This window comes from Terrapene carolina, unplaced genomic scaffold (genome assembly GCF_002925995.2).
Source record: "Terrapene carolina triunguis isolate 2854851 unplaced genomic scaffold, T_m_triunguis-2.0 Scaffold58, whole genome shotgun sequence".
Classification (NCBI taxonomy): Eukaryota; Metazoa; Chordata; order Testudines; family Emydidae; genus Terrapene; species Terrapene triunguis.
Window position 1 is genome coordinate 91,513,635 of NW_020664409.1, and position 24,573 is coordinate 91,538,207.

Consider the following 24,573-nt stretch of genomic DNA (forward strand, 5'->3'; position numbering starts at 1 on the left):
AAACATTTTGTGAATCTTTTTTGTTGTTGTCTGTGTTGTTACAGACATACTTACTGACGGGTATTTTGAAATAAATTACCAAAATAATTGAAACTGGTGTGATTATATTGTGTTATTTTAACAAAATATGCAGAATTTTGCAGAATTTCAAAATGTGTCCAGAATTTTTAAATTTTTGGCACAGAATTCTCCCAGGATTATTATTATATCCTGGATTATTTTAGCAGAGAATATAATCAAGAATATATGGGCTGTAGGAATAATTTCCAATCCTTTCTATAGAATTTAATAGAGAATTATATTCCTGCTGTGGAATTTTATTGACTGGTTAAAAACATCTTATAGAAAGGATATTCTTGGTTATTAATCATGTATATTCTATAGAAACCTGTTTAATTTCTATAGAACTCTGTTGATTTAATCTTTATAGGACATTTCCCTGAGTGTCAAAGAGAAGCAAATTCGCTCACAGGGAAAAGAATGTGTTTCCACTAGGGCTCTCAATTAATCATAGTTAACACATGCAATTAACTCAAAAAAAATTAATCATTTTAATTGCACTGTTAAACAATAGAATACCAGTTGAAATTTATTAAATATTTTTCGATGTTTCTCTACGTTTTCAAATATATTGATTTCAATTACAACACGGTATACAAAGTGTACAATGCTTACGTTATATTATTATTTTTATTGCAAATATTTGCACTGTAAAAATGATAAACAAAAGAAAAAGTATTTTTCAATTCACCTCATACAAGCACCATAATGCAATCTCTTTATCATGAAAGTGCAACTTTCAAATATAGATTTTTTTTTGTTACATAACTGCACTAAAAAAAAAAACAATTTAAAACTATCGAGAGCCTACAGGTCCACTCAGTCATACTTCTTGTTCACATTTGTTTACATTTACAGGAGATAATGCTACCGGCTTCTTATTTCCAATGTCACCTGAAAGTGAGAACAGGCATTCACATGCCACGTTTGTAGCCGGCATTGCAAGATATTTACATGCCAGATATGCTAAACATTCGTATGCCCCTTCATGCTTCGGCCACCATTCCAGAGAACATGCTTCCATGCTGATGACATTCATTAAAAAAATAATTGGTTAATTAAATTTTGACTGTGCTCCTTGGGGGGAGAATAGTACGTCTCCTGCACTGTTTTACCTGCATTCTGCCATATATTTCATGTTATAGCAGTCTCGGATGATGACCAGCACATGTTGTTCGTTTTAAGAGCACTTTCACTACAGATCTGACAAAATGAAAAGAAGGTACCAATGTGAGATTTCTAAAGATAACTGCAGCACTCAGCCCAAGATTTAAGAATCTGAAGTGCCTTCCAAAATCTGAGAGGGATGAGGTATGGAGTATGCTTTCAGAAGTCTTAAAAGAGCAACACTCTGATGCGGAAACTACAGAACCCGAACCACTAAAAAAGAAAATCGACCATCTGCTCGTGGCATCTGACCCACCGATGCATGTTTACTCATCATCTCTGCACTACTTTGGATCGTTATCGAGCAGAACCCGTCATCAGCATGGACACGTCCTCTGGAATGATGGTTGAAGCATGAAGGGACATATGAATCTTTAGCACATCTGGCACGTAAATATCTTGCAACGCCGGCTACAACAATGCCATGCGAACGCCTGTTCTCATGTTCAGGTGATGTAAACTAGAAGTGGGCAGCATTATCTCCTGCAAATTTAAACAAACGAGTTTGTCTGAGCGATTGGCTGAACAAGAAATAGGACTGAGTGGACTTGTAGGCTCTAAAGTTTTACATTTTTATTTTTGAATGCAGTTATTTTTTGTACATAATTGTACATTTATAAGTTCAACTTTCATGATAAAGAGATTGCACTACAGTCCTTGTATGAGATGAATTGAAAAATACTATTGTTTTTTCTTTTTTACAACAAAATATTTGTAATAAAAAATAAAGTGAGCCCCGTACTCTTTGTGTTGTCTTGTAATTGAAATCAATATATTTGAAAATGTAGAAAACATCCAAAAATATTTAAATAAATGGCATTCTATTGTTTAACAGTGTGAATAATCGTGCAATTAATCGCGATTAATTTTTTAAATCACGCAATTAATTGTGATTAATTTTTTTAATGGATTGACAGCCCTAGTTTCCATTTTGTTAAAGGTTATCGCTTTGTCACGATAATTTGACAGTCATTTTTGAATCAGAGTTTCCTTTTCTTTATTTTCCATATCTCTAAAGATTTAATTTACATTTTTGGAAACCAGTACTGCAGATACAATTTTTGGATATTCTTAAGTAGGAAAAATTAATCTGTGGTTAATCTTTTTTACATTGTTCTGAAAAGAACAATTGAAAATAGGAGGCAAGCAGCAATTTATGTGTTTAACTATGTGTGATTATTGATCTCCAGGGAACACCAGGTGAAAAAGGAGAGAAGGGTGATCGTGGTCTCCCTGGTCAGCAGGTATTCCCTATATTATTGCTTTAATGTATCATTTAGTAGATCTATTTGAATGTGGAATTGCCATCCTTGTGTTGGGCAGAGCAGATATTCAAAGATATTGAGGGGCACTGTGGTGTAACTGAACCTGCAAGGGATTTAGAATCAGTAACCTCTGAGATCTGATTGTGGCCCTGTCACTGATTTGTTGTGTGTCCATGGGCAAATCACTTAGGGCCTGACTTTGAAGAGCCAGCCTCTCCTGTTGTATCCACAAGTAATCTGAGGTGCAATTTTGTGAGAGCAACTGTGAGCAAGTAGCTATCTGACTACCTGATTTGCAGAACTCTGGTAGGTGGATATCTACCTATCCTCATGAGAACCTGTAATATTACAGTTGTAATGATTAGTAAGGGAGGCTCTTTTAATTGCCATTTAAAAACCAGGCACTCAATTTTTCTCGACTTCCGTATGAGGAGAGATTAATAAGATTGGGACTTTTCAGCTTGGAAAAGAGACGACTAAGGGGGGATATGATTGCGGTCTATAAAATCATGACTGGTGTGGAGAAAGTAAATAAGGAAGTGTTATTTACTCCTTCTCATAACACAAGAACTAGGGGTCACCAAATGAAATTAATAGGCAGCAGGCTTAAAACAAACAAAAGGAAGTATTTCTTCACACAATACACAGTCAACCTGTGGAACTCTTTACCAGAAGATGTTGTGAAGGCCAAGATTTTAATAGGGCTCAAAAAAGAGTTAGATAAATTCATAGAGGATAGGTCCATCAATGGTTATTAGCCAGGATGGGCAGGGATGTTGTCCCTAGCCTCTGTTTGCCAGAAGCTGGAAATAACCATTCCCTGTTGCTCATCTGTTCTTTCGATTCCCTCTGGGGCACGTGGTATTGGCCACTCTCAGGAGACAGGATACTGGGCTAGATGGACCCTTGGTCTGACCCAGTATGGCTGTTCTTATGTTCTATGACCATCTTGCAAGATGCTGAGGGTTGCTGAGCACCCTCAGCTCTTACTGAAGTCAATTTTCCTGATATGTAGCCTCAATTTTTCATTTCTTAGTTTATCATATTATTCCTGGTTATAATCTCTTGTACCAACCAACCAAGATAAATCCTTTCCCTCCTTGATGTTTACACACTTCAGATATTTGTTGGCTGTTACCAGGTTCCCCAATTTCTAGCCCTGCTAGATACTTAGCTCTCATAATCTTTCCTCATAAATCAATCTCTCCGGCCTTCTGGATCGTTTTGTATGCCTATGGCTGCAGTAATGGTCCGGGATCAATGCCAATGCCTCTCAGCAGCCAGTTGGAGGAGAGGGAGGATTTCATCTGAACTCTGTGGAACTCTGCCAGGCATAGCTCATTTATTTGGGCTGGATGCTTGATCAAGGGTTTGCCCCTTTGCTATTACTGCACTGTGTTCAAACAATATGGTAACTCTTCCCTTTACAAAAACTGAGAGAGAGAGAGATGGAAATAGTGATTTAGTTTAAGGATCTGATTTACCTCAATGGAGTTACACTGGTATAAAACTGGAGTGATGCAGTGCTGGCATCTGTAGACATTATTTGCTTTTAAATAATATATTAAACTGAAAAGGTTAATTGCATGTGCATATTACTAAGTCCTGTTTATTTCGCTGAAGCTCCACCTTACCTGAATCATAGATATGGCCCTACCATGAGTCACCCTGTGGAGTATCTGAAGCCCCGTTTATCCCAGGGCTTTTGATGTCATGTCAGATAAAGGGGTTGCACTACTGTGTAGGGGTTGCTGCCACTCTGATCTTTTGCCCCCTTATCATTCATAGGGTGTCCCAGGAGCATCAGGATCACCGGGACGGGATGGAACTCAAGGTCAAAGGGTAAGGTGAAACAAACAGATTTTTCATTTGAAGCATTTCCATTCCATCAGCAATGGCCCTGGGACAGGCGAGACCTGGGAAGTGTAAAGAGGGCAAACGACTATATTGAAATGTGTCCCCTCACTCTTCTCTTCTGCAGACTAAATAAGCCCAGTTCCCTCAGCCTCTCCTCATAAATCATGTGTCCCAGCCCCCTAATCGTTTTCGTTGCCCTCCGCTGGACTTTCTCCAAGTTCATTCCATACTGTATTTATTTAATTTAAATATGTAATTCAAAATAACAAATTCTACATCTTATATTTAGGCTCACAATTTGTTTAACTGGAAAAAATTGAAACTGGTGCTGTAACTGGAAAAAAAAAAAAGTTAACTACATCAAGCAACGCCACAACTTACGTATAGTGGGTTCTAATGTGTTATCAGTAGGATAAAAAGTAGTGTCGTAAACCTCAGCCATCCCTTTTTAGGGGGCCCATTGACTATTCTGCCCTAGGGTCCGGAATTGCTGTTGCTGGGCCTGGTAAATAATGATAATAATAATAAGGGTCTATTTATATAATAGTTTTAGATTTATACCTGATAGTTCTTGTGCACTGGTGCCAGTACTGTGGGGGAATCAAAATTGTTATTAGTTTAATTTACAGTCAGTCCAGTGACACAGCAATCTAGTACATAGGTGTCCATGTCACAAACACTACCATGATTACAGCTGGCACTAACTAGCACCTTTGTTGGTTGTCTCAAGAGAGAAGCAAGGAACAGAATTGGGATACTTTATTGCCCTCCAGAACAGGTTGAAAAATTTTGGAATAACAATAAGGAAGCCTGTACTATTTCTGATGTATTTGTTTGGTACAAATAGAGGTCTTCTGTGTCCAATACTCTCAATCTGGCAGTACGTTATTTTCTATAAATGTTTAAAAATGAAACATGGGTAAAAGAGTAGGTGAACGCTGTTAAACTAAGAATGAACTACATAATAATAGAAAGATGTGATCAACTTTCTTCTGCTTGTGGTAGACTGAGGGATATTTACATTCTGGCTAGCAACCAAGATATGGATCTTAGTATTAACTTATTTGTTTAAACCTCTAGGTACTTTCACCTGTGTCTTTGGAAACCTCTATAAGTTAGACTTATAAAGCAGCAGCTGATCAGTCTTTTGTTTCATACTGCTAGGTACACTGAATCCAGGTATTGCAAAAGAATCCCTACCTGATTGTACTGAATTATTAATAATGTACAGGTCAAGTACATAGTTAAATTGGACTTATAGTTTCCTTTAAACAAGATTTACATTCTCTTCTGGATATTTAGAAGCTTTTCTGGAAAATAGCTATGAAACTTTGTAACTTCAGAAATGTGTGGAGCTTTCTTCTTCATTCTTTGGACATCTAGCATTGAGCTGAGCCCTGTTATTTCAGGATCTGTATAGTGGTTCAGATCTTGGCCCCAATCCTGCAAACCCTTAAGCACATTTAACTTTAAGCCTGTGAGTAGTTCCACTGAAGTCAGTATAGTGTTTGGGGCAATAGATGGTTTCCCTCTGAAATTAAGAAAAAAAGGAGGGAATTTTAAAGAGTAAGATTTGTGCTGAGTTATGTTCAGATCGAAACCAACATTTTGAACTAAGTTTCCAACTTTACAACTAAATTACGAGTCAAACATATGAGATCAGAAATGTTGCTCTATTATGTTAGACAATCAGACTTCATATCAACTGCCCTCTTTTCAATCTTATTCTAAGTGTATGCCTTTTCCTATGTTGTATAATACATACCTCTCTGTTTTTCTAATACCTCACCATCTTGTAGCTTCTCTTAGCCCCTTCCCTTTGGCTATGTCTGCATTGGCCTTCCCCCTCCCCCTTACTGTTGCTACCACTGGTTCAGCTGCAATTAGGGTACTGGGGAGAGCACTAGTGTATAAAGTTTCCGTGACCACTGGTGTTCTTGTCACCATTTTGTCTAACCTTGCTCAGAGCAAGTCTAGGTGACATGGTGCTAAAAATGCTAGTGGCCTCCAGTGACTTGTCTGTGTAACCCACTAGTGAATGTGTTACAGGTTCTCTTCTGTGCCCAATCCCTAGAGATATGAGGCTGCTACAGCCCCACTTAGACAGCTTTGCCATTTTATCTCAAGCTGTAGCTGCTTATGGTTTTGGCTCCAAAGGTGCCCGGTTCAATCTCTTGTGTGTCAGACAGTAGTTTTTAAACTGGTGCTACCACTTGGGAGCTGAAGTGATAGTGTAGTCACAGTAGGATATTTTTGAGAAAAAAGGATGGCAGACAAAGGCTTTGATTAAGTGAGGGGAAAGGCATGTAACTCTTATTCTGGAGATAGCCCCAGGGTGATTTATAATAAGGGTGGGAAGTTAAATAAATTCTCAGTTTTAAATACTGATCATAATTCTTTTCTGTGTTTAGTTTCTCCTGCTCTTGAGGAAATGAACTAGATGATGGTTCTTCAGTTAAGCGTGTTCAGTATTTCTCAGGAAGTTCTGAGGATCTTATAGAATCAGGCCTATCATTGGGCATTTGTGCTATATTGTCATGCTACAGTGATTTCTATGGCAACAGACTGTGAAGTTATACATACAGAATGATGAGCTTGATTCTCCACTCTATTGCATTAGTTTATGCTAGTGTAACTCCATTGATTCCAGTGGAGTTACACTGGCCTAAAACTCCTGTGAAAGTGGTGATCCAGCCCAGTAACCTCACTGCACAGTCTGTCTGAAGGGAAAGCTCATTGGAAATGGAGTATTCTGTAATTCTGACAGATGTCACTGCATCAGTAGCAAAGGGGCACTGGAAAGTTATGAAATAAATTACTTTTTTGTATAATGTTTTCTTTGTCAAACTTCCTTCTGTAAGCCAAGCTCTGAAACTATTTTTCAGCCTCTACTATAAAACTAAAATTATATTAAAATTGATGTTTTCCGTGTTATTCTTAGCTTGGCCATCACTTTCTTTTTAATGTTTATTATTAATTAAAATGCTTGAGGCATAATGGACCTGATTCTTCAAAGCACTTGAAAAATTCCACTAACGTTAATGGGATTTAAGCACGTGACTAAGCATTTTGCTGACTCATAGCCAATATGATGTTAATTTTTAAACATCCTTTAACTCCAAATAGATTTTTTCCCCCTTCCAGTTCACTTTTATTTCCTTTCTTCCTTTCTGCTTCGTCTTACTTTCTAATAGAGCTTCTAATCATTATTAAAATCTGTTTATAAGGGTCTCTGATTTTGCTTCCCATTTGACATTTATTTTAATTTTTTATTCAATACTAAGTTTAAAACTCCCTTCTGCCCCTGGGTTGTTAATTTTTTTTATCCTGGTTTATTTATTTAAGATTTTTAAAAAAATTATATATACTATTTCTTTCCTTTTCATAGCTTTCAGTAGTTTCTTTTTAAAAGAAGAAATTAAAGTATATCCCCTAATCAGGTGTATAAAATACAAACAGAAACCAAATTCATAATGGACTGCCCAGGCTTTGAGATGAGATTAAAATTAATTTTAAAGGTTGAAACAGAGTTAAAGTTCTGTTTTCTGTTAATAACAAACTCAAAGCATCCATGATAGATTTTTTTTAAGCAAATCTGGTACCTGGACTAAATCTAAATTTCAGATTTATACTAAGAACCACCCCCTGGCTCACCTTAGTCTTCCTGTTATAAATGAAGAAATAAAGATGTTGGGAAAGGAGACATGGTTTCTGCCTGTTTTATTCTCGGTGACGTGGTCATTGCAAAAATATTCAAGGAACCTTTCCCTGCCCTTCTCTCCCCACACAATGGCCCATACTAGAGTGACTGTACTAAAACAGGCAATGTGTGCTTTTATACTAACTCTCCTGGACACAGCTATGTCCTGCACAAAGAGGCCAGGTTGAATTGTGCAGGACTGTGTGCTTGAATTGAGATCAAGGTGCTGGTTAGCCCCCCTCACTCCTCCAAGCCACATCTGGCCCAAATATTCTCCACTTAGACTCCCCTGTCCTTTCAGTTTTTCCTTTTCTGCTAGGGATATGAAGTTAAGATTGTGACTAGCCCTTGTGCAGGTGCACAGGTAGAGGAGAAAAGGTGCTTTCTTTTCCCATGTTCCCCATGGCCTCCACACAAGGTCCAGTCATACATACTGTCCTCATTCTCTCCTAAGAGATGCAAGCCACCCTTGTGGGGGCAGAGCTAGCCAGCTGGGGAGAAAGGACCATAAAGTACCATTCTAAGGGATGGTGCAGTAGGTACATCTCTCCTGCGTGCACATATTGGGGGAGAGACTGCCTCCATCACTCTGTCCTCAGATTCCCCAGCTCATTTGAATTATTCCCTACCCCCAAATGTCTATGACTTGGTCACCTCTCATTGTTCCCTGGTGGCTTTCCCATAGTCGTCTCCCCCCATCTTCCCTAGGGACTCCCCCTACACACCAGACTTCTCCTGGGCAGAGGGACAAGAAGAACGTGCTGGTGTTGGGGTTGCAGACAGGAATGATTTAGCAGATAGGCAGGTTGCCTTGGGCAGAGGAAACTGCTTTATTGCATGTGCTTCACCATCCTGTCTCTGCTGAGCACCAGGAAGCAGAGAAGATGAGATGTGATGTCAGGTGACTACCTTCCCTTGAGCTGCTCCATGGCTGTACTAGTAGCCCAGGAACAGGTGCTTTACCCTGCTTGCCAGCATTAGCCCAGCTGGAAGGTGCATTTAACTCTTCTGGTCCTTCAGAGCTTTCTCCTGGCCATGGTGACACACTTCTACCTGCTCAGCCCCAGATGTGGAATAGAAAAAGACCAGATTGGTAAGGAAGGGAATTTTATTTTCAAAACAAGATTTTTAGCAGCATAATATAAACAATGGAGGAAAACATTTAAGTGGTTAGCAGAGTACACCATATAGGGCCTTCTGTGTTTTAAACTGTGAAAAATAAAAGAGAAATTTGTTGCATATCAGCTCTTAGAGGGGATGACACAAATATATTCCTTTTCACCTGTTGTACTACAAAGGCGGGGTGGGATATTACATGGGCATTACTGTGTTCAAGTGCTGTGAAACAGAACTAGTCTAGTTTGCCTCATGCTGTCAGCTTTCCAAACACTGCCATTACAGTAAAAGGACGTGTATGTTGAGCACCGAAAGATTCCAGAAATCACTTCACTAGTATTTTCCCAAATTAGCTTTATTTAGTCAGAACAACACAGCCCTTTTGTGAACCACCTCACACCTGCAGATTGACATTCCTGAGGTAGTCTGTAGTATTTTAGTGAATTAACTGGATAGTTGTATGCCTGCCACAGTTACTTTGAATTAGCACAAGGGTAAAAACTAATGCAAAATAACTTCAAAAATCCTTGATAGTGGTGAAATTTGGGAGGGAACAACACTACTTTCTGAGCTTTTGGTCTGGCAAAGACAAATATTTGAAGCCTCAGGTATACAGGAATTGGGCTTGATTCTGTTGTGCTTATTCAGACAAGCCTGGCCTGCCATTGTATCCTATCCTGCAGCCTTTGCTTGGACACACTCAGTAGTTTTGCATGAGTAAATACTGCATGATGGGGTTCACTAACTTCAGTGAGAGTTTTGCCTACATGCAGGACTCCATAGTTGGCCTTTAGAGTGAAAATCACCCTTCTCTAGAGGGCCAAAAAATGTCTAAGTACCACGTATGTTCAAGATGTGAAATCTTGGCTCCTTTGAAGTCAGTGGGAAAACTCACAAGGACTTCATTGGGACCAGAATTTTACCCACAGTCTTAAATCAGGTTTAATTCTCAGTCTGCCCTCTGCACATGGGTGAATTTAATCCCTAATGTAGCATTTTACCCCAAAATACACCGCTGATATTGATTCCTCATGCATGTATTTAAGTTCAGTAGCATAATATGCCCTGAACTAAACCAGTCCTACAAAATAATGGTGAATAATTTTTGGTTGGCATTCAAATCTAAACTTCTCTATATTTGGGGGTCATTTTGAAATCCAGGCATTTAGTGTGGATTCAGCTCTTATATGCAGATAAATCTGAAATATCTGGTTCCTGCACACAGGAGTATCTGGAGCAAATTCAGGAACCCTTGACTACTAGGTTTACTGAATATGACCACATCTGAGGTATAGTACCTTAGTTCCAAAAGATGACACTATTTGGGTTAAGCCATCAAAAGAGAGCTCAATAAACGAAACAATGCACAATATCCCAATGTTTTACTATTCTGAGTACCATTCTGTGAGCCCACACAGTCTTTACTCAACCAAAATTAGTGGCATAAGCAGCCAACAGAAACACATTTCCATTTTTTTCTACCAATTCCTCCCACTAACCACCACCCTATGCTACATATGTTCAGAATTAGTCTAAAACACATATCAGCTATCAGATAATCTGAAAAACTACTAACCCTCATGGTAGCATAAACAAACTACACTGTTGTATATCTTTTACTTCTGGGTTAGTACAAAGAACATTTACTACCATACTGCTCCTTGAGACAGACTCCTGTTTGACTTAATTTATAAACTGCAATTTTCACACCTAACAATTACAGTTGCAGACCATTTTAAATGGCCAAGAGATACAGAAACAGTGCCAAGAGAAATACACCCCCAGGATATGCAAGGAGACATTCTCCAGCCGCCAAGAGTAAGAAGTATTGCCCAGTGGGAATAAATGAAGTGTAATTAAAAACTTTACATTCAAAGAAAAACCAGCATTTCTAAGCTTACTGTTAGTTCCTGCCATTTACGGTAGGGTGGGAAGGGAAGTATGGCAGTTTTTACACAAGTAGTGTGGAGACTCTGAGTCCAATCCAGCTCCTTGGACGTCAGTGGAAAGACGTCCATAAAATATTCTGGATGAAATCCTGGCCCCATTGAAGTCAACAGGGACAGGTTTTCACCCACTTGTTTTTAAAAAATTAAACAGTTTGATTAAATATCAAAGCATCAGTTTTCCTGAGAGTTAAACCAATATGAAAACAAACAGGTATTCTGCTTTACATCATTTTGTAAGGGACTTCCATACTGCGAGTGTCAGAAAATGTCTAACATAACGTTTCTTTAATACAGGTCTGTCCTGCCTACGAGATGTAAGATACACTTTGAACCATCAGCAAAAAGGACGAGGAGTACTTGTGGCACCTTAGAGACTAACAAATTTATTAGAGCATAAGCTTTCGTGGGCATTTATTAGAGCATAAGCTTTCGTGGGCTACAGCCCACTTCTGAAGTGGACTGTAGCCCATGAAAGCTTATGCTCTAATAAATTTGTTAGTCTCTAAGGTGCGACAAGTAGTCCTGTTCTTAATGAGCTGTGTGAAGAAGAGTTGGTAGGATTGGGATCCATCTTAGGTAATTCTAGTAAGAGTTTTCAAAGCGCTTAAAATTCACAAAAGAGCAACCTTTCTCATCCACCTATTTACAGAAACATTATAGGTGAAATTTGCCCTTTTGCAGAGCATCAGCACAAGGCTTACATAGCACTTCATACCACTTAAACATTGTTCTGAGGTTCTAGGTGGGACTTGAATGGTATGTAGCCTTCTGCTGGTCCTTTGAATGGAGTGAATCTTTCTTTCTTTCTTTCTTTCTTTTTTTCTTTCTTTCTTAATAAACAAAATCTTTTAATAACAAAATTAAAAGTATGTTGCCTTCTAGAAGAAATTATCTGGACTTGGGGAGTATAACTCTTCTAAGAAGCATGTTGATTAATTTCCATATTCCTTTTCCCTAGGGTCTGCCTGGCAAAGATGGACCCACAGGGCCCCAAGGTCCTCCTGGGCCAGTGGTAAGTACTGTCTATGTGGGATTCATTACTGTATGAGTTGAGGTCTTTCAGGATGTAGGTTGCTGTCTGTGCCAGCTGGGGCTAAATAGCCGATTGCACTGGAGTTTAGAATTCTGATTAATCATGGGCTTGGCAGAGAGCTGACCGTGCTATGCCAGTTCTTTGGATCGTTACCTTGAGAGACAATGAGTCACTCAATAAATAGGCTGCCATCTTGTGGTAAGTAAAGTAGCTGCGTTGTGTAAAGTGGACTAATAGCCCTTGGCATTGAGATGAGGCAGAGACTCTAGTCTTGCCAGAAGTTCCAGTCTGGTCTTGTTCTCTGACGAGAGCCACCAGAGTTCATTGCCCCAGGTCATGCAGCTGAAGCCCTGTAGAATGTATTCAAACATTTCACAAAATAATTAAGAGATCATCTAGAGGCCAGAGTCTGACCTCAGCTGTCTTCAGTAGGAGCAGTACACATTCATCTGAGGGCAGAATTTTGTTCCTTGTGTTATAAATCTGCCTCTGGAAGATACATTTTTAAGGAGTGATACATTTACTAGCAAGCTTTGTAGTGGGGTTATAGAGAACTGTGGGCCAATTTGTCTGTGATGGTTTTAAATATTCTCTAATTGCCAGATTCTGCCAGTCTTACTCATGTTGTGTAGTAGGGCAGATGAAATCAGTGGGTAAGGTACTACACATTATGAGCAAGCGTGGTAAAATCTGACCCTAAAGTCGTTGCTGTTAACACTGACGAGTATAGAAGATATCTTTGTAGAAGGAATCTTGCATGCACCTTAGACATTCACAATCTAAAGGTTTGAATTCCTTTTTTGAAGGCATGTGACACTGAAAAATGTACAAGTGCTTTAACTTTATTACTTTATTAGAACTATCCAGAATCAGGACACAAGACAATCTATTATTTACATGTTAGTGACAAGAAAGAAATATATTTAGAAAGTAAAAGTCCACCTGCAATCTCCTGAGTTCTCCCCCGCCCCCATTCCTTGGCTACCGCACTAACATCATTACTACTTTGTGGTCCTACGGGAGTGGGGGAAAAAACAGTTGAAATAACTGTAAAGGTTTTAAGTTTAACAAAAGCAAGGAAATTGTGAATTGATGCTACCATTATGTTGTGACTTACAAAGCACCCACTTGCCATTCGTTTAAATGCTTAACTATTATTCAAAATAAAGATTCACAAAGTGTGAGCATGCTATAAAATACTAGTCCATCTCCAGGTGAGTGCAGCGATCGGCTGACTAACACAGACGAACAGCATTCTCACAGACTGGCCAGCACACCAGATACAAATCCATAAGGATAGAGGCTATGAACCTAACCCATTTGGGAAATAAGATCTGAGGATTCATATGGGTTCAAATCTTGCCCTTGAAACTACAGCCACAGGAAGTGTCATGGCAGCAGAACAGATGTGGTTACACTGTATATGGAGGGGTGAGATGGGGCCTGGGTGGGCCTGGAGAGAGGCAAGGCCAAAGGATCCATTGCTGTGTAAACCCTTCAATGATTCCAGAACATCAAGCTGCAGTAACGTCCACATGGTTGTTCCTTAACTGCTCAGCAATCTGGGGATGGGTGGATTCTTTCTTTTGTTCAGCTGTTCCCTGGTTATTCAGGCCAAGTGCTGGGTTAAGATTTGCCCCACAGCCCTGGACCCTCAGACTCATTGAAATCCAGGAGAGGTTTGGCCGATTAAGGATTGTAGGATTGGGCCCTTTACTCCTTTGTGAAATTATGTAACTACTAGGGTGACCAGAGAGCAAATGTGAAAAATCGGGACGGGGGTGAGGGATAATAGGAGCCTATATAAGAAAAAGGCTCCAAAATCGGGACTGTCCCTATAAAATCAGGACATCTGGTCACCCTAATAACTACATATTGAAAAAAAAATTTGTTACTAGCTGAATAATAGTGCTATTACCCTTTATGCTATTTGCATAATTCTAAATAAATAAATACTATTTAGCACCTATTTCTTTACCTATTTGCAGCACTGTGCTGACATTAACTAACGCATTACATTAATGAATATTCATCACTGTGAAAAGCTCATCTAGAACAGCTACAGTCTCATTCTTAATTCACCTTCTTGTGCCTATTGCACGGGTTCTCCAAACAGGGTATAGTTTTAAATATAGTCCATGTTTCAATTCGTTGAGGAATTGAAGTGTGAGGCAATCTGCTGGCAGTCTTAAATCACAATTTCTTTGAATTTGTAAATCGACCTTTTCACTGATTTTTAATAAGGATTATGAATTCAGAATTCATTTATATTTTAATGGTCATTTAAAAAAGAAAACACAATGAAAATAAACATTTCATCTCTGGCTTCTACTATTATGGACATGAAAGTGGATCCATAGGACTTGATAAAGGACTAAATTTAGCAGCAATAATCTACCGTAGTGTACTATGCATAATGTGTAGTCTTCTCACTTTTCAAATCACCAATGCACCATTGTGGAACTGCTGCAGCTAGGATGCTGACCCTATAGTACAAAAATGGTGTTTAAGTATTTTTGTCAATAAGGACTCATTGATGTTGGATGTCATAATTAACTATTTACTCTCTCTTTTTCCATGTAGGGAATACCTGGTGCTCCTGGTGTTCCAGGGGTTATGGGAAACACTGGGCCACAAGGTGGTGTTGGACCCCCTGTAAGTAAGCTAACATAATCCTTATATATTAGCAATGTTGTGCTATTCAGTTTCTAACCTTCACCGTTATCCATTACAAAGAGCTACACAGAATTGTGGTCCATTTGCTCATGAAGCCCTCATGCTGATTGCAATTAATGACTAAATGAAACATCCCATTGTTGGTATAAGTTAGTTTTTGTTTTGCTTAAAATGTTGGGTAGAAATATACGCATGAAAGCATCAAGAAAAGACATTGCCCTTAAAGATTAAAAGGATACAGGATAGGAATTCATATTCTGAATGTAGCCGTTTAATTTTCTTTCCATTTCAAATTACACTAAGGAAAATAAAATGTGCTGCTTTATTAGACTTAACACTTTCCAGAAAGATGGCATTTTTTCAAAATGACCTGATTCTCATCTTATTTTATACTGGTTTTCCACCAATGTAACACTGTTGACTTCAGTGAGTGTACTCCTGATTTACATGGGTGTAAATGACATCAGAATCAGACCCACTTTTAAAATGTAATTACAGGCTTCAACTACAGAAAATTTTGCCATTGATGTCAGTGAGAGCCCTTGGGTCCTTGATTCTGTTCAGGATCTAATGCTCAATTTTTCTACCATTTAAATGTCAATGACTTTTTTAACACATGAAAGAAAATATTTTAAGTAAAAATATCTATAAAATGAGGGTATAAATTCCACACTAGTGACAGTTTGGGAGTTTTTCAGTTGACCTTTAAGGTGTAACTATTCAGATAAATATTTTGAATTCATAAATTATGAATTTAACATTTTAACATTTGTTTCCTTATGTAGCCTGCTTAAAAATATGTTTAGATATTATAATGGATGTTATAATCTTATGTTCTAGAAAGTATTTGAATCTGATATTGTCCAGCTGCACGTCTGGCTTGATTTGTAGAATACTAAATAATTTTAGATTTTTTTCAAATATCCAGTTGGCTTTGGTGATTTATACTAACAGAAACATTTGAAATATTTGGCTAAATGGGAATATAATGACGGATGATAAAATATAAGCAAAGATAATAGACTAACACTCTCTTCATCATACTCTACCAGTATTATAATTAAACACCCAATTAAGAGATTTGGTGAGCTATAAAACTTATCTGGAACTGGAGCATTGACAATAATGTAGGCACATGCTCCAGAAATTGGCCTAAATTTTCGTAAGTGCAGATATGCCTGAGGGTCATATGAGGCCAAACTCTGTGAGTGCCTGGAGTCTTACTGGAAAGACAAACTGGAGATGTCAAAAATGACTGAAAATCAGGATTGCATCCACCAAAACCTACCGAATGGCCAGGTTCAAAAGCAGGTACATTTCTGCCTGTGCAGCAGATTTCAGTCCGCACTGCTGTTGGCTCCAGTGCCATTTTAGAGACAACCCAGGCAACAGAATACAGTGTGAAGAGGAAGGTGAACTTAGCAGAAAGGGAACAGAAGCCCCTCTGTGTTTCCAGAACATCATCCTGGCTACACTACTCTGAGAAAGAGACAGCACCCACAGCCATTAGGCAGGATAAGTCTTCCCAGACTAAAGGGTCAGAAATGAGGAGCAGTGGAGAGAAAAAAGCTGGGAAAGGTAACCACTCACCGTCTGCTACTCAGTCACAGAGAGGAGAAATACCTGCTGGGGATTGAAAAGGAAAGAGCATATATAAGAGAACATCTCCGTCCCCTCGCCAGGGTTATATAGGGATCTAAAACTGAGTTGTTTACTTTCCTTCCTTTCACTGTGATACTCTCATATTTGGCGATTCAAACATACAGTACGTAGAACTAGAGAGAAAGGTGAGAATTAACTTTGTTTAATCTATTAACAGGGTGCTCCTGGTGCAAAGGGGGAAAGGGGTGAACGGGTAAGTACTCTGTAGCCACATTCAACAGCCACAAGTACATTTCAATCTGACCTTCTGTCCCATAAACCCCCCACCGCAGTAATTTACAGTCACTCCACTCATAGCTAGGGGTGAGTTTAGATCTAATCCGACAAACTTTTCTTCTTCACTGATCTCCGTCCCTCGAAATTTTAATAAAATTTAAAAAGAAAGTAACATAATATGTATGTATCAGTGAGCATATCCCATAATCTTTTGTGGTTACCATCCCCAGCCTTTTGTTTGTTGTCTGAAAACAGGAGTTTCTCATTTCCAATTCTGTTATCAACATCCTTGGGCAAGTCCCAGAGGTTCTCTGCCTCATTTTCCCCATCTGTAATATAGGGACCATAAAGACATACCTCCCACATGCTCTCTGAGCACATTCAAGATAAAAGTGCTGTTGGAGCAATGTGTTGCTATGGTGGTGTTGTTATCCAGGGTGACATTCAGTCCCAGGCAATGGTTCGTGCAGTTGCTCGTCAGGTGTGTGAACAGCTCATCCAAGGTAAGCCAATCAATATCTCTTATGTTCAAATTTTAGGTGCCGGTTTCTACAGCTACAGAATAGATCTGTAGCTGGTACGAAAACAAAAAGCCACTGAACACTACCTCCCCTCTAACGGTATATTCCCTAGGCCACTGAACAATACCTCCCCTCTAACGGTGTATTCCCTAGGCCAGGGGTGGGCAAACTTTTTGGCCTGAGGGCCACATTGGGGTTCCCAAACTGTATGGAGGACCGGGTAGGGAAGGCTGTGCCTCCCCAAAGAGCCTGGCCCCTGCCCCCTATCTGCCCCCTCCCACTTCCCGCCTCCTGACTGCCCCCCTCAGAACTCCCGACCCATCCAACCCCCCCTGCTCCCTGTCCTCTGACTGCCCCCTCATGGGACCCCCCACCCCTAACCGCCCCCCGGGACCCAACCCCCATCCAACCTCCCTGCTCCCTGTCCCCTGACTGCCCCAACCCCTGTCCACACCTGACAGGCCCCCCGGGACTCCCACGCTTATCCAACCCCCCTGTCCCCTGACCCCCCCCAGAACCTCCACCCCATCCAACCGCCCCCTGTCCCGACCGCCCCCACAACCTCTGCCCCATCCAACCGCTCCCTGGCCCCTGACTGCCCCCCGGGACTCCTGCCCCTTATCCAACCCCCCCCCACCATGCCACTCAGATCAGCATGTCTGGCAGCCATGCCACCCGGCTGGAGCCAGCCACGCCGCCACGCTGCTCGGCAGGAGCTCGCAGCCCCGCCACCCAGAGCGTTGGTGGCACAGCGAGCTGAGGCTGCGGGGGAGGGACTGGGGGCTAGCCTTCCCGTCCGGAAGCTCAAAGGCCGGGCAGGACGGTCACGCGAGCCAAATGTGGCCCGTGGGCTGTAGTTTGCACACCTAGGCTGTAGTTTGCCCTAGGCCACCTGACAGTACCTACCCTCTAACAATGTATTCCCTAGGTCACCGAACAGTGCCTACCTTCTAACAGTGTATTCCCTAGGCCACCAAACAATACCTCCCCTCTAACAGTGGATTCCCTAGACCACTGAACAGTATCTACTCCCTAATAATGTATACTCTAGGCCACCAAACAGTACCTACCCTCTAACAGCATATATACTTGGCCACAGAACAGTACCTACCCTCTAACAGCACGCACCTAAGGCCACTGAACAGTGCCTGCCCTCTAACAGTGTATATTCTGGTCTACCTAAGAGTATACACACTATACTTCTCCACCGACAAGTACACACTTTATCATCACCACAACTAGCATACATCACAGACCACATTCTTAACTTCTCCCCCTTAGGACGAGAGCCTTCCAGCACCTTTCACCAACCTACCCCCTTCAAACATCTCTGGGCCAGATTATCCACTTTGTCCTGAATTTGGTGGAATCTTTCCCCCCACAGGTCACATGGCCAGATATAATTCAATTCTGAACCAGATTCCAAGTCAGTCTGTCTCAGAACGAACTATTCCAGGACCTCCTGGTGAGCCAGGTCGACCAGGATCTCCTGGGTCACAGGGAGAACAAGGAGCACCAGGAAGACCTGGATTTCCAGGCAATCCTGGGCAGCCAGGAAGACCAGGAGAAAGAGGTAGGCTGAATACTTAAAATGTATGGTAATATATATCAGCATGGTGCAATAGTATGATTACTTTACTTACCTGACTTAATTTTATCATGTGAACATAGTTTTCTCTCTAGTTAAGAGCTGGTCCTAAGCCGCAGTGTTTGGATAATACTGAAAGCTATGGAGACTGCCAATCACCAAGTTAATGCAAGCTTTACAGAGTGTGATAGGGTAGAATCACATTTGGGATTGATGCAACCCCTGCTAAGGATTGACGGTCATATGAAGATGCACATGGTGCAAGAGGTTTGCCTTTTGCAGAATTCTGGGGTTGCAGAAGTTTACAGCTCCAAATGTGTTTCCTTTTGAAATCTGTTTTTTTGTCCTCCACCCTGCAAATGAAGGCACTATAGTCAAAGAATATATTCAAAACTGGTAGGTTAGTTCTGGGGAAAAGGTAGAATTTTCTTACTAAATTTAAAATGAATTGGACTAAAGGTTCTTAAATTATCATACCATAATGACACACGTTGATCAGATGGGGAAAGAGTGTACTGTTTGAGAAGGGAGGGCAGGATCAGGGTCAGATGGTAAAAAGGAGAGGATAATGAAGAGGGTGGGGCAAAAAAACAAAAAATTAAATGAAATCATGCAATTAACCAGCCACTTGCCAAACTTCCCCTTCATCCTTTTACCTATATTTATATGATGTCCCTTTGCCCTCTCCTCGGTCTGTTTTGTTTAATTAAATAGCAAACTCTGTGGGGCCTGACTTTTTTCCAATCTGTGAGACATCTGGCATGCTTTGATGTACTTTATAAATAATAACAATAGCCTCACAATGGCACTGTGAAACTAAATCAGTCAGTGTCTATGAAGTACTTTGATATCCTCACATGGAAGGCACTGCTGAAGAGTCAAGACTCATTGTTCTTATAATTGCAATAACCAATAAGTGGCATTTTAAAAAATTTGGTCCAATGGCTGTTCACATCCTGGAGCTTAATAGGTCAAATGTCCTGTTTGGTAGCCAGAAAACTAATATTATATTGTTCTGAGGAGAACACTTTTGAGTGACCTTTGAACTTGCCACCCCTCCTCCCCCACAAGTCTCTACGCCCTCAAGGCCATAATTCGAATGACCGTAGTGTAAGAGGAGATGAGATTTAAAGTGCAAGCTTGTCAGTGATGGATTTTTGCACTCAAGCTGAACAATGACAGACATTGTTCCAGGGTATCAGGAAAGAGCGAGGAGGGGACAAGAATGGAGGGAGATGGGAAGATGAAACAAACAGGGGACTGACTGAAACTGGATGAGTGAGAGAAAACCAATGTGGGCTGCTGGAGAACTGCCTCCATAGTGTAAATCTTTGCACAGTTTAAACAGTTTCTTAGAGTACACAGAAATCGCACAGGGATTAAGCACATTTTTATTAACATAATGAGGGACAAATAATGTTATTGATTGTAAAAATTAATGTGCAAGAAACAGCACGGGCAATACAGCTAGTACAGAAATGACGGAGAACTTAGAATAGTTTGTGATAACAAAATACTGCCGAAGAATGAGGCCCTCACATTCATTATTGCTGCGGATGCAACAGCTGCTGCAACAGAAGATACACGTTGGGAGGGAGCTTTTGTTAATTTGGATTTGGAAATAAAACAAGTCTCCATTAAGCATGCTGTCAACCACTGTTAGTCATCTGGAGCTCCTCATAGGCTTTTACTTGATTGCCGGCCCAACAAAAGAACTTCCAGGCTTCAACCTGCCCTGGAATCAATGGTTCACATTGAACCATTTTAGAACATTGCATGGCAGATGCTGTCATCTCTTACACCTTTGGGAGATGATAGACAACGCACAGTGTGACTGTGAACACCAGTCACAAACTTTAGACCACATTTTAAATCAGTGCCCGCTTTGGTCATTTGCAGGGGGCATCTCAGACTTACATCAAGCATCTCCCAAAGCTACCTGCTGGCTCACTAATCTGGACATAGTTATTGGAACATCACTAATTGTCTCTCTTGACACACAAAAGAAGAAGTACCATCATGGGGAGAAAATACTGGATAGTAAAGGGCTCTTTAATCTAAAATAAACAAGAACCAATGGCTGGAAGCTGAAGCCAGAAAAATTCAAACTAGAAATTAGTCACAAATTTCTAACAGTGAAGGTGATTAACCATTGGAACAAACGACCAGTAGAAGTAGTGGATTTGCCATCTCTTGATATTTTTAGCTTAGGCCTGGTTGCTTTTCTTGAAAATATGCTTTTGCCAAACACAAGTTATTGGGCTCAATACAGGGGCAACTGGGTGAAATGTAATGGCCTGTGATATACAAGATGTCATACCAGATGATCTAATTGCCCTTTTCAACCTTAAACTCTATGAATATGGATCTAAGAATTTCACCCCCAACAGACAATTCTGGAGAAATCTCCACAAGATGGCATTTCCCCCTCTTTGGCTCCCTCTTTTGAGTTTTATGATTGGAGGAGGCTATCTTAGCCTTAGCTTTTACTCAGGAAGGAATTTAGATCACAAGCAACCTGAAGTAGATTAATTTTCCTATGTTCTGCTGTGCTGTTTTGGGTGTTTGCCATGCATATGACTTCAATGAGAGTTTGCCTGAGTAAAGACTAAATAAAATCCGAGCAAGGACCTCAGGGTTTAGCCCACCGGGTACATGGTTTCTCAGTTTGAATAGACACGTTTCAAATTTGCCATTGCTTATTGATAGAATTTCACCTGGTGTATGTGTGTATGTGAAGGAATAATAATTGAGTGTGGGAAGAGTTGTGGTTTGAAAGCCCTTGTGGCAGTTGCTTTCTGAAGCACCATTTTATTGCTGGCTTAGTGTAAGCTTAAAATGGGGCTTACGCTAAATATCCACATAGATTCCAGATGTTTACTGCGGGCCAGTCTTTTACAGTTTTCATGAACAAAGTAATGCACTCGTGCAGACTTTGCCTGCTGCATGTGTCAGCCTTTGCTTCCAGAACAAACATGTACTACTATTGTTTGCAGTGAGGCAAGGTGGGTGAGGTAATATCTTTCATTGCCCCAACTTCTGTTGGTGAAAGAGACAAGCTTTTGAGCTACACAGAGCTCTTCTTCAGATACAGGAAAGGCATCTCAGAGTGTCACCGCAAAATACAAGATGGAACGGATTGTTAAGGCTATGTCTACACTTGCAGAGTTTTTGCACTGTCAGTTTCACCGGTGATAGGGAACTGGTAAAAAAAGAGCGCTGGTTTGTGTTCTCACTCACTTCCACAGGCGTCAGGTCGTGTTCACATTTGCAGCACTTCCATCGCCGATGACAGCAGCGCACTGACAGCAGCTATCCCACGGTGCAGCTCTCTCCATTCTGAGGATAGGTCTTGTGGGAAGGGGGGGCGGGTGATGGTGGGGCATCCTGGGTCCCTGCACTGCCTCCCCTCCCCAAACACTGATCAGCTCCAGTAGCTCAGCATTGCTCCAAGCAGGGGATCGTTTGCTCCATGGAGCAGCCATTGTCACCTGGCCAGATGATAAGTGAGCACTTGCCAAGAAAACAGGAAGGGGAGTTTCAAAGTTCCCTGGGGCTTTACACGGGGAGGGGCGGATGTCTGTTTACCGGGCATCAGAGCAGCAGAGCTGCAGGCCAGAGTGGTCACCTAGGCACTGTGGGATATCCTCCGGAGGCTAAAAGCTGTGTAAACAGGAAGATCATGTCTTCACTTGCACATCACTGCAAAAGTATCACTGGGAAGAAGTGAACGCCTCTCTCTGAGTTTCACCGCAAAAAGTCATTGGCAAGTGTAGACACTCCCGTGGTTTTTGCACAAAAAAGGGACTTTTTGTGCTTTAAGTGGCAAGTGTAGACATGACCTTAGCATAAGTGGTTAACACATTTTCTAACAGACCATCCAAGCTGACGTGGCCTGTTAACACCGCTGCAGTCATAGGACAAAAAAGGGGAGTTAGTGGGTTACAGACTGTTGTAGTAAGCCATAAATCCAGTGTCTTTTATTGACACATGGTGTTTAATGTCTAGCAAAGTTATGAATTTAAGCTCCCAGGTTTGTCTTTTTAAGGTGTTGTGAAGGTTTCCTTTGAGGACGAGGATTGAAAGGTCAGATATGGTGATCCACAGGAGATAGGGTGTTTTTGTCTTTTATAATTTTTCTGTTTGTTCACTTGAGACTGTAGTGATTGTCTGGTTTCACTCACATAGTTGTTATTGGGGCATTTAGTGCACTGGATGTGATACATCACACATTGTGATAGGCATGTGTAGGGCCCATGGATCTTGAAAGGGCCAAGGGATCTTGGGGAGGGGGGTATTGATCATCGTAGCAGTGGAGGTATGTCTGCAGGTTTCGCATCTGGTATTATCATAGGGTCCAGCGAGACTTTGAGTTGGTGAGTCCAGGTCTGTGGGGAGCTTACTTCTAATGATGAGCTTGGAGAGGCTGGGAGGTTGTTTGAAGGCCAGAAGTAGGGGTTCAGGAAATATTTCTTTCAGGATGTGGTCCCCATCAAGTATGGGTTGTAATTGTTTGATGACATCCTGTATGGGTTCCAGTTTGGGGTGGTAGGTGACAACTAGGGGAGTGAGGTTGGAGGGTTGTTGTTTTTTTCTGTATTGAAGCAGGTTTTCTTGAGGTATTTGGGTGGCCCATTCCATGATGCAATCTACTTCTCTAGTGGAGGGTCCTAGTTTGATAAAGGTAATTTTAAGTGTGTTAAGGCAGTGGTTCCCAACCAGGGATCTGGGGCCCTCTAGGGGGTTGCGGGCAGGTTTCAGGGGGTCTACTAAGCATGGCTGGCGTTAGACTCGTTAGGGCCCAGGACAGAAAGCCAAAGTCCCGCTGTGCAGGTCGGCAGCCCGGGTCCCCAAGCTCCACCACCAGGGCGAAAGCTGAAGCCTGAGCAACTTAGCTTTGTGGTGCCCATTGTGGCGTGGGGCTCTGGGTAGTTGTCCAGCTTGCTACCCCTTAATGCCAGCCCTGGCTTTTATATGCAGTAAAACAGGTGTTGTGACACAAGTGGGCCATGGAGTTTTTATAGCATGTTGGGGGCAGGGGAGAAGGGCTCAGTCAGGGCCGCCCAGAGGATTCAGGGGGCCTGGGGAAAAGCAATTTCGGGGGCCCCTTCCATAAAAAAAAATTGCAATACTATAGTAACATGTATTTGGAAATGTAAAAAATAACCAGTGAAATACATTCAAAAATTAATTTTTAATAATTTGAAAATACACGAAATACATTATTTAAAAACATTAAATGCTTTAATGGTATGTATACATTTGCAATTACATAATGGGCTGTCGCTGGGTGATGGTGATGGTTGGTGCCAATGGGCTGTCGCTGCCTGGGGGTGGCGCTGCTGTTGCCCAGGGCTGGGTGGGGAGTTGGGCTCTGGGTCGGGGGGTGCCTGGCTCAGAGGGGCTGGGCTCGGAGCTGGGGGGCAGGGCTGTGGGGGGATGGGGTCGGGGGGTGCCCAGCTCAGAGGGGCTGGGCTCGGAGCTGGGCGTCAGGGCTGTGGGGGGTGGGGTCAGGGGGGTGTCTAGCTCAGAGGGGCGGGGCTCGGAGCTGGGGGGCAGGGCTGTGGGGGGGTGGGGTCAAGGGGGTGTCCGGCTCAGAGGGGCTTACCATGCTGCTTACTCCCGCCTCCCCCCTCTCTCGGAGCCTCAGCGCGCTGCGTCCAGGAGTGCCTCTGGACAGCGCTGCAGCAGCGTGGCTCCACGGGACCTGAGCTCCCGCCGCTTGGAGCCCCACCCCTTATCACGTGGATCTGAGCGGGAGGA

At 41.6% G+C, this 24,573-nt stretch overlaps 1 protein-coding gene across 2 annotated transcripts in view; it reads left to right on the top strand.

Moving 5' to 3' along the window:
* Nucleotides 1-24,573, top strand: part of COL14A1 (collagen type XIV alpha 1 chain) — a 173,026-nt gene that overhangs the window by 139,754 nt on the left and 8,699 nt on the right. For both annotated transcript variants that reach the window (XM_026646212.2, XM_026646205.2), the window contains exons 39-45: nucleotides 2,418-2,471; nucleotides 4,281-4,334; nucleotides 12,073-12,126; nucleotides 14,731-14,802; nucleotides 16,643-16,678; nucleotides 17,138-17,204; nucleotides 18,607-18,795. In XM_026646212.2, the coding sequence (XP_026501997.1) occupies nucleotides 2,418-2,471; nucleotides 4,281-4,334; nucleotides 12,073-12,126; nucleotides 14,731-14,802; nucleotides 16,643-16,678; nucleotides 17,138-17,204; nucleotides 18,607-18,795 (526 nt within the window). The remainder of the gene's footprint in view (nucleotides 1-2,417; nucleotides 2,472-4,280; nucleotides 4,335-12,072; nucleotides 12,127-14,730; nucleotides 14,803-16,642; nucleotides 16,679-17,137; nucleotides 17,205-18,606; nucleotides 18,796-24,573) is intronic.